This window comes from Barbus barbus, assembly GCF_936440315.1.
Source record: "Barbus barbus genome assembly, chromosome: 30".
In the NCBI taxonomy this organism is placed as follows: domain Eukaryota; kingdom Metazoa; phylum Chordata; class Actinopteri; order Cypriniformes; family Cyprinidae; genus Barbus; species Barbus barbus.
The window spans coordinates 1,713,760-1,725,165 of NC_136758.1; the positions used below are offsets into that span (position 1 = coordinate 1,713,760).

Genomic DNA, 11,406 nt, shown 5'->3' on the forward strand with positions numbered 1-11,406 from the left:
CTCCCTCTTGAATTGAACATTTCATCATATGAAAAAGTAGTTCATTCCTCGCGTGGAGCACACTTGGGAAGGTTTTTTTTTTTTTTTAAATCGTTCCCCTTTTTTCCCTCTTTACACTAGAAATAATGCATATTCCTCATTTTTCTGCTAAATAATTAGCTGCCAAATCAAATATGCTCCTAATGTAAGACACTCACGTCGTCTGAACAAGACTGTCATTCTGTGTGTGCATGGCTTGACACATTTACTTGCACAAACTTGTCTTCTGTAAATGAACCCTGCAATTGCACAATGCCATAACAATCCTAAAGCGTAACACAGAAACATCAGATGACATGTGAACCGTAGCGCAGTCCTGCTGATGCGTGCGCCACTAAACAAGTCCATCAGTGTTACAGTAACGTGTGTGAATTACAGCTGACGCAATGCATCTGAGCTCATCAAACATGACAGAGAAACGGACACGTGCAAGCAAAAACAACACACACGTCAGCGGATGCTGAGGAAATCATATTTAAAGACCATTCTTTAAAGACCATTAATTTGGGAGAAAGCACTCTGAGCTAACAAAATACATAATATTATGATTTATTAGACATTCTATTGCAGTTTCAGCATTTATTTTAAGAGTTTTGTAGTGAAGCTGGGTGATAAAGTTATTAAGTGATAAAGTTATATATATAGATTTTCTTTTTTTCATGCTAATGCCAGTTTTATGCTCAGAAATGGCTTAAAATTACAATAAAGACATCATAGATTCAACATGTTTAACTAAGTAAATACAGAAATCAACTTTTTTAATACAAAGAAGAATTATATTTAAGACTTTTCACTTATATGAACCTATACACTAATGCATAATAATGTGCAAGTAAGCTTAACATGATGACACTTCTATGACCAAACGGAATCAACTGATTCATTAAAACAGACAGTTTAATGAAGTGTTTCTTATTTTACCAGATAACTAGCTCAAATAACCTTTGTTTGGCTGCGGTAGTAGTCTTTGTGTAAATGTCACTAAAGCACAAAATCATGTCATATTTTAATATAGAGAAGTTAATATCAAAGGTTTTAAACTAATAGCTTTTTGATAAACTGTCATTATCTCTGTAAACTGGCACTACTGTACTCTGATGAACTGCAGTGGTCTGTCTGTTCACTGCTTTGCATCAAATCCAACAGAATCAGCACCAAAGCCACTGTATGATCTTGCCTTTTGTGTTATTTTATCATATATTCAGTCTGATTAATTTTAATGACACTATTCAGCGATCAATACAAGTGTAGTTCTCTTATACTGACACCAGATGACAATAATTATTACAGAAAAGCTGCTTCTTCAAGCACCACGATGAGCTCTAACACAACTCGGTCAGTGTGGAAAATCAGGACTACAAATGAGCAGCGCATGACAAACTCAGGTGACTCACAAATAAACTGGCGCAGGAGGTTTTCCATGTCATCTGACTGTGGCTCACCTTCATGAACGCAGCGGATTTCCACTGTAAAGTCCTCTGATGATCTGAGAGAGTTCACGGACCCTGATTTACATGACGCAGATCTCATCACCTCCACAGCAAATTAAAACACCTTCCCACAGACAGAGACGAGCAAAGACTGTGTGTCTGAATACAGAAGCACATGAAACTGTGTGTAGTTAGAATCGCAAAATAAACATATCAACCTTCAATCCTTGCTTGGTCGTGTGTGTCCAGTGAACAGTATTTTGAGACCAGCTGGTAATATTAGACGGATGTCAACATGGAACGGTTGAGTGACACAGTCCTGAATCAAAAACATTTCAGAAGCTCTGATCTAAAACACTTGTTAGCTCTCACTATTTCTATCCTGTTGAGTGCAGTCAAGCACTGCACATGTGAATATGCAAACACTGAATATTCTACCTTGATTTGATGAACAACTAACAACACATCAGAATAACACATTTACATTTATTCATTTAGCTGACGCTTTTATCCAAAGCGACTTACAATTGCTATATATGTCAGAGGTCGCACGCCTCTGGAGCAACTAGGGGGTTAAGTGTCTTGCTCAGGGACACATTGGTGTCTCACAGTGGATTCGAACCCGGGTCTCTCACACCAAAGGCATGTGTCTTATCCACTGCGCCATCAACACCATTTAAGATAACTAAAATACTAAAGGTGAATTGTGCTTTTCCAAACTCACTTCATTGGTTGAGTCAGAATTTGACACGTTGTGCTTCTTAAACAAACAGATCAGTGTTTGTCACAGTGTTTTACTCTTCAGGTGAAACTATTTGAACACACTGTAAACTAGCTTTTCAGAGTTTGGGGTCACTAAGATAAAAAAAAAATACAAACTAACAAACTAAATAAAAATAAAGGAAATTCATGTTTTTATTCAGCAAGGACACATTAAATTGACCAAAGTGGCAGTAAAGACATTTATAATACAAAAGGTTTCTATTTCAAATAAATGCTGTTCTTTTGAACTTTCTATTAATCTGTGAATCCTGAAGAATAAAATGTATCACAGTTTCCACAAAAATATTGTGCAGCACAACTGTTTCCAACATTGATAATAATCAGAAATGTTTGTTGAGCAGTAAATCAGTATATTATTATGATTTCTGAAGATCATGTGACACTGAAGACTGCAGTAATGATGCTGAAAATACAGCTGCGCATCACAGAAATAAATTACAGTTTCACATTAACATTTTTTATTTTACATTGAAATAATATTTTTACTGTATTTTTGATCAACTATATACAGCCTTGGTGAGCAAAAGGAACTTCTTTGAAAAACCTTTAAAATCTTCCAACCCCAAACCTTTACATAAAATACTTTTGTTTAGTTAACAGCTATGCATGCAAACCGAACGCACAGGGGCAGAAGATCCAGTCACAAACTACAGAATCCTAAAAGACCGCTGTGCATCTCACACACCTGCGGCGACATCATTTCCTCTCCTAAATCCCACCCAGTTCCTGGCGCTTCCGCTGCCTCCTGCAGTGCAGGCAATGACTGTGTCTCTGGACGTGGTACACTCAAGTTTGGCTGCCAGCTGGAATCAGAGCCGCAATGGTGACAGACCGTTTCAATATTGATTTCATAAATAAACAGAGCTAACTATCGATCCTAATGTTATTTTGCATTTCAATTACTGCTCAGAAACATAACCTTCAAATGACTGGCCGCTCAATACCAATACCATTCTCTGATAAACGCCCGCGTGCCGCCCCGCGGACATTCGGCCTCACGTTTTTTCTCCCCTCCTCTCCAAAGTGTAAATTAGCGGACTTAGCATTTTCCCCCCGCAACATTTGATTACCGAGCAAATCAGGACACGGCGCTCGGATCGTTTAATCTCAGTGTGTGGGATTGATGCGAATAGAGAGCAAGTGCTGCGGACGGGCCGCACGTTAGTGACGTGAGATGCATATGTGCAGTCAGTTGCATGCGCAGCTTTACATGCGACCAGGGTTATTACAGCTAACTAAAACTAAAACAAAACAACAAAAATAAAATAAAATAAAAATAAAATTGAATAAATGTTAACTGAAATAGAAAATGCATTTAAAACATCTAAAATGAAATGTATTAAAATATAATGAATCTATCTAAAAATACATATATTTAAAAAGCTAACTTATTTTTTCAGCTAGTTACCAAAGAAAAATTTAAGTTGATTTACTAACATAAGTAAAATAAAAATTAATTCATTCATTAATTACAATTAATACAAACTATGTAGACAAATAATTTAAAAAAATTAAACAAAAAAATTACTAAAACTAAAAAGAGATCAAAACTGAAAATATACAAATAAAAACTAATTCAAAATAAATGCTGTGATAACGCTTAAACAGTAGATTTCAAAAAGTTCATTTTCTATTTTTAAAAGGTTTAAACGGTCAAATTAACTTTTAAAAGACTGCAACTTTGTAAATATGCTAAAACTGCCATGCTAAAGTTAGTATTTGTTTCAGACAAGCCCTGCTGTCTATAGCATCACTGCTTCCTCTGTGGTCTCCTCTGAGAGTGTGTGTGTGTGTGTGTGTGTGCGCGTGAGACCCCCCATGCAGCATGCGTTGGAGGGCCATTATCCTCAGCACGCTAACAGAGCTGGGTTTATTTTTAAACCTGCTGTCACGATGCGGCCAGGATGCCAAGGTTACCTCGGTGAGAAGTGGGAGACGGATGGGCGACACCGGGCGGCTCGGTCACTGCCGCAGGGTGTGAGAGCACTGCAAGTGATCCTACCGTCAAGACACGCTGAGACCACAGCGCTCGCACTACAACACAACCCTTCTGCCTCAATTTACACATGCTTTATTCAGAAATTTGCCATTCTTTTAATGTCTGACAGCTACATTACACACTACACTCTGCAATAGGGTGTTTTCACAGCGATGCCATAGAAGAACCATTTTGGTTCCTCAAAGAACCTTTAAGCAAACAGTTTTAAATTTTTTCAGTCACACTTTATTTTAAGGTCCAATTCTCACTATTAACAAGCCATTAACTATGACTTTTGCCTCAGTAAATTCCTAATTAATACTTAAGGTAGTTGTTAAGTTTGGGTGTTGGGTAGAATTAGGGATGTAGAATATGCTCATGCAGAATATGTGCTTTACAAGCACTAATAAACATCCAATATGTTAATAATAGGCATGCTAATAAGCAACTAGTGAGAAAGTGAGAATTGGTCCCTATACTAAAGTGTTAGCATTTTTTTCTGATAATCTAAAGAACCTTTTTCTATTATAAACAACCTTCAGTGCAACGGAAAGCTTCCACGGAAGTTACTACTGTCTCCTGAAACACAGTTGTTACAATGCAAGCTTCTGATGCATAAAACAAGCTGGTTCGAAAGGTGTAAGAGTGTGAATCAGGATTATATGTGCACAGATGACAAATATAGAGCACCAAAGACCCTCAGCAGAGCATGTGTCGATAATAAACACGCAACGGAAAGAACGCAGGTGAGTGACGCGCTGCATGTGCATGTAAAAACACTGCTCTGCGCTCACCAAAAACAATCCCCCGCTGGTACCCAGAGCCTGTGTGTTTGTTTGAAAAACCATGCGGGGAATCGAGAAGCGTGCTCGTTTTGGCCAAAGGTCAGCTGGCCGGCGAAGGGCTCACAGAGAGAATCGAAACCCTCTCCAGAGCTCATGAATATGTGGGCTGACCACAGCCATGGATCTGTGTGAGTAATGTTTTCTGAAACCAAATTACTGTAAGCTGATCCCATCTGGATAGTGTCAGAGCCGGCCGCTTTAGTTACCCGCGATAGCATCTCCTCACAGACAGCAAAAATCTGATTAACCCAACAGCACTGAAACACTTGCTCAAAGAGCGCCGAGCTTTTAACTTAAGATGCACTAATGCAATTCCCACAGCTGCTTTTTTCCCAATCTAATGCGATAAAACGGAAGAGGGAAAACGGAAACGCCGGAGATACGCGCTTTATGCGCTCAATCCGCCAACTCGGTAATGAAGTCAAACAATTGTTCAATTGAATTTGTCTGGCCGTGCTTATGGAGGTTTTCTGCATACGAACGTAATCCAGCTGTCATCCCGACCGAGAGCCTGAAATGAGGCCGCAGTGAGCGAGAATACGTCTAGTCAGTCTTCGCTCCGGGTCATATTGAATATCCCAGCTGAGTAAAGAAGACGTCAAAGTGACCTGCATCGCCACATTTCCGAGTGCCTCAGATCTACACATGAATCCTGAAGCACGCAGCATGCAGTTTACAAACAAAAGCAGCATCAATCTCACCGCACGTGCCAGTAAACACTAACTGGTGGCGTTTCGTTGTGAATCCAGTGCTGCGGTGCATCTGAGGACAGTGTGTGTGACAGACACTCAATTCACACACATACAACCCCATCAGTAAATCAACAGCAGCAGCCAGCCGCTCTTCATGCTCATTTTAAAATGGAAAACACACACTTGTTGAAATATTGTTTGCAAATATGTTTGCAAGTGCTTCAACTAACTAAAATTAAATTATGTGGATTTTTTAATAAAACAAATAAACGTATAGATGCACAATAAGGCCAGTCAAAAACCTAAAATAGGTTCCTCTATTCCAAACACACACACACACACACACACACACTCACACAAAACACTCTATATTAATATTACATTTGAAATGCATCAGCAGATGTGTGTTAACATTTTTTAATACATAATAAAAAAGTTTTTTTTTATTATTTTCTAGGCAAAGAGATTAAGAGATATAATTATATCACTACTACATTAAAATAATTTGGTTCATTAACAGTAGGTCAAATAAAAGTGTAACATGATGGTGTTTAAGCAACAAACCAGCAGTGACGGTCAAATTTATGAGACACATATTTAATGACAAGCAAATAAATCAGGAAAAAATATTTTGTATATTTTAAATATTTTAAAAAGTCTTCATAATAATTAAATCACTAAATAAAGTATCACTAAAGAAAATCTCACTGTAGTTTTGCACTATTTCAGATTGTAAAATTTCAGTGGAGCTAGAATCATTTGTACAAAATGAATTTTAAATATAAATGTTTTAAACGCATTTGAGACTAACTAATTCTAAATAAAGGTTTTCTAATGGCAAACGCGGCTGTGGAAATGCATGCGTGGAGGTGTCAGGGCAGCTAAGCTCTATTGAACCTTTGTAATCCGTCTTAGTGTAAAACTACAAAGCAGCTTAAAATATGTGTGTTTAAGATGACTAAAGTGTGCAATATGAAATCTAGTCTAATTTACCCAAAAACACACACACACAGAGAGACAGTCGACCCATGTCAGAGCTGCTGGTGTGACACGTTACTGAGAGTAAATGAAAAAATCCATAATCAAAAATCCATCGGTGGATCAACACACATTGCGCTTTTTGGTCAATCTTTTAATTTTATTTTTTATAATAATCCAAGCAGAACGCAGCCATTTACTGATTGATTTTATACGGTGCTGTTTTAAATTAGAACAGATGACCGTTCGTGTCAATAGATAATTTAAAAACCCTGTGTAAAATAATAATATTCAAATGCAAAATAAAGATGTGCATCAAGATAATTTGGAGAAAAACTGTTTCATGCTGAATTATAAAAAATAATAAAAGTCAAAGCAGCTTTATTTTGGTAAAAAACAAGCGTAAATCTTCTGTAAGTTGCACCTTCCCAGTCTTTCTAAAGCGAGCGCATTATTGCACAGCATGGCGCGAGCTGCGATCTCAGACGGCCCCGGGACACCTGGACCCCTTCAGCCGCTCCTCTGGGGCCACTCCACCATCCAAAAGACCTTTCTTTCACCGCATCCTCTCTCATTCATTTAATAAGCAAACATCCGTCCTGTGCCTTTTGTCCTGCCTGAACTCTTCAGACTTGTTTCCAAACACAAACGGCTCTAGAGGAGCGTCCGACCGCTGGGATGCATGCGTCACGCAACACACTACAACAAAACAAACAACCTACACTGAAGCAGAAGAAAAGAAGTGTCTCTAAACCTCACTCTGCTGACATTAGGAACATAAATTTCCGCGGAAAGTAACACTGCGTCCATGCAGATGAAAACGCATCTCTATCGCAGAAGCAGAAAGTTCAGCCAGCGCAAGAAAACTGTGCTATCGGCATGCAAAGAAGAAGAAAAACAGAAAGACAGACGCTAAAAACAGGAAGCGGTGTTAGTGCGTGAAAGAGGAAGATGCACCTACTGGTTATGATAGCTGAGAGGATCAGGGATGCAAAGTTCGGAAATGTCCATCAGCCCAGTTTTAGCATTCCAGGAGGAAGAGAAGAAGGAAAGAGGAGACGCCGGACACTCGCCTCTCCCCCCAAAACCACGAGCAAGCACCTTCAGAAAAGTTGCGGCGAAAAGCCCCTCCAGCAGCGCAGCCCACCGCCAGCTCAGGTACGCATGTGTGTGTGTGTGTGTGTGTGTGTGTGTGTGTGAGAGTGGGGGGGGGGGGGCTGGTCGGGGTGAAGCGGAGAGAGAGAGAGAGAGCGAGCGAGGAGACAGGAGAGTGCGCTACGATGAGCGTGTGAGCAGCGGAGAGGCAGAAATGAGTGTTTGCATGCTCAGTGTCGGCCTCTTTAAGACTGAAGAGCTTGATGAATATGGAACAGCTGCTGTTGGCTGCTGCCTCAGCGGGGCGGGGTTTCAGCACACTGATGGGGCGGGGCTACACTGGAGAGGGGGAGGGGAAACAGCAGGAGGCGGGGCTGATGTGCAGTGTGCTGAAATACTCCCACAGACATCGCACACACAAGCAGCCAGCCTGAAGCAAATATACATGAAGCCACACGGATAAATCTCTACTTATTTGTCCTGTCTGAGGAGGAAACCTTTTATTATCCTATTTTATTCTTTTTTGTTTATTTTAGAACAGGATTGTTATTTACAATGACAGTTTGAAAAATCTGTTGTCATCTACCTATTGTGTTAATTATAAAATGTTATTCAAAACATGTTTTTTTTAACTACTGTAAATTAATGTAAAATTACAAATGTAATGTAAAATATATTTCATAAAACACTAAATATATATATTAAAGCAACTGTAAAATGTTATTGAAAAGCATTTTTTCTAAAAAAGGGGGAACAAATTACATTAAAAATCTTTAATAAACTAGTGCTCACCTTGTGTTAAATGCAAAATGATATTCAAAAGCATGTGTATATATAAAATCATTTTCAGAAGTCCACTTTTATGAAATCTGTAAAAGTGGTAATGTTACAGTAACATTATCTAAGTTACAATTTACTTTTGATGCACTTGTTTTATTATTTTGCAAGCTTAAAAAGATTTTTTATTTGTTTTTATTAAAATTAAAATAGAAATACACATGCATTGGTTAAAATGACAATGTTTTTATGTTATGTGAAATTAAACATTAAAAACAGGAGAGATGTATTTGACAAATCTGACATGCAGTATAACAATCGCACTGATGATCCCTTCAAATTTTGTTTTTTTTCTACTTTAAATTTTTTTCTACTTTTTTGTGCTGGACTGTTCAAGTCACAAGTCACAGAGCGGACACTCAGAAGCATAAAATCGCTGTCTGTGCTTGGGGCGGGCGAAGCTTTATAATCACCAGAGTCTCGGTGTTGATCAAGCCTTGAAGAATGCAGAGAATGCAGATATAGCGTTTCACAGTCGCTCACGCTCCTCTGCTCTCTATTGCATTTTATAAGCAGAGAATCAGAAGAGAGCCATAGCGAAAGCACACGCATGACAAGTGGCCAGTTTAAACAGCTGCCTGAGTGTCACAAATTCACAAAACACACACACACTTGCATGGCTGAAGCATGCTGGGTAACAGATATGCATTGCAAAATAAATCATTTTGATGAGTCTCCATCATTCAGATGTTAGGTGAGCTGGTTTGTGTATTTTTATTGGTCGACATATGCCTGTGATTCCATACGACTCCTGATCCCCGCCCTGCTCTATTCAGCGGCTCGCGTTTCCATAATCAATGCTAAAACATCACACGAGCCCTATTGATCATCACAGGACTCACTGCAATCCTCAAAACTCAAACCCAATGCATTCAGTGAGACACCAGAGTCTGAATGCTCATGTATTAAAGGACAGACAAAACGAGTGTAAATCAAATACATATGTCGTCAGAATACTGTTAAAAAAGAGCAATAACCTCTGTGTTCCCTGTAACTGTAATAAATATTCTCATTTCTGTGACAGCAGTTCAATATATGGATGCCTGTGCTCATGCAGTTCTTACAGACACATAACAAGCCAATAACAAAATACAAAGATGAGCGTAAAAACACTTGTGAGAGAATCTGCATGTGCTTTTTTTTAATTCTATCATCATCGTCATGTGGCTGATACGGAGTAGATGATTGATGTCTCTGGGGTTCAGGAACATACAGTAATTTAATTGAAAAACATGGAATTAAAGGTCATTCATCCACGAACCTAATCCATATGATTTGCGTACAATCCCTTTGGAATGCTTATTAAGGTCTGGTCTTATGTTACACAGGATTTGATATCAAACGCTGATATTGTGCTTGTGTTAAATGATGAGATATCTCTAGATTTAATTTAGCCACACACACATCTCATGTGCCTCTGCGCTGAGAAAACAAACTGCACATCATAATGCACTGAGTCATTTAAAACAAGTTCTAGATATGTTTAAAACTAAATTGTCCTAAAGCTGATTCATATTTAGAATTGAAATATAAAGGTTTTCAAAGTCATTCTGTCTATTTATTATCAATGACTTTGTACAAGCAAGTATTTTAGTAATAGTTTAGTTTTTGTAGTTATTATTCTCTTCTCAGTTTCCTGTTGTCATATTAAATTCATCACAATAAAGTCAGTAAAGATGTACATGTGTATATTAGTCTCTATATGAAGCGCTCAGCTGTTTTATTGATCAGTGTTTATCTAGCACTGCTTTATTCCTAACTGATTTTTCTCTGAATTTGTCTGATTAACGTTACACGTTCATCCAGATTTCTATTGATTTCTATAGCTATAACACTACAAGAAAACAGCATTTTTAGAATTTAATTTCATTATAATATATGAATAATTTGAGATGTAAGCTAACTTCTGAGGACAATTTTGACTAAACCTACAGCATGAAAACTTACTCGAGAGAAAGAGAAAAGGACACAGAGTTTAGTTTCAGTAGCTTTCGGTGTGTGATTCTCTCAGTTGTGTTATAAACATATTTAAAAACGAACTAACGCAAGAGATCAAGCTAAAGCTAATCGATAAAGCTGTGACAGATGTGAGTAAAACACAACGGTGTGTGAAAGTTCCCAACAGACGCTTTAAACGTTCACTGAGAGCAAGAGAAAGACGACAGAAGAGATGTTTGAGGATGTAATGTTCCAGAAAAGAGGAGATATTGAGTGTACCTGCAGACTCGTCCTCAGGTGCGTCTCCATCTCGTACTGCGAGCGTTTAACGCGGAGCGCCGCTGGACGCGCATTTGTATGAGCTCCTCCTCCCGCCGCTGACCCAGGAGGCCTGCCGCTTTCATGGAACAACAACTTTTAAGAGATACATAGCCTATAAGACGTCCCATCTGCCACAGATATATTTAAGTCTTAAAATTGTTTAAATACAAATGTAAAAGTGATGTTAAGTGAGAAATAAAAAATGCTAGCAGTCTCATCGGTGTTCTGTTAGATACTGATCGTAACGGAAATCTCCAACGGTTACTGTTGCTATGGTTACCTGCTCACGCGACAGATATTTCAGCCGCTTTTAAACTACTTTCGCGGTTATTGAAAACGCTGTTGAAAGTTTCTTATTTTTGGTATTCTGGATTAAAACTAACCTATAAATCTCGCGTAAAACTGATTTATCGTTAGTGGAGTAGGATTTTATTTAAAATCATTTTCGAATTAATGTATGTCGAATAAAT

General features: G+C 38.3%; 1 protein-coding gene across 2 annotated transcripts in view; it reads right to left on the reverse strand.

The window, feature by feature from the left end:
- The window catches only part of LOC306850188 (steroid hormone receptor ERR2-like), an 89,515-nt gene extending 78,326 nt beyond the window's left edge, over window positions 1-11,189 (reverse strand). Inside the window, exon 1 of one of the 2 annotated variants that reach the window (XM_079385680.1) lies at window positions 10,895-11,189. Coding sequence is in view for 1 of the 2 variants with exons in the window: in XM_079385679.1 (XP_079241805.1) it covers window positions 7,707-7,756 (50 nt within the window). In the remaining variant the exon portion in view is untranslated. Of the gene's footprint in view, window positions 1-7,706; window positions 8,094-10,894 lie in introns of those variants that run through there. The other variant, XM_079385679.1, reaches the window with a different exon arrangement.
- Between the last annotated feature and the right edge of the window lie 217 nt (window positions 11,190-11,406).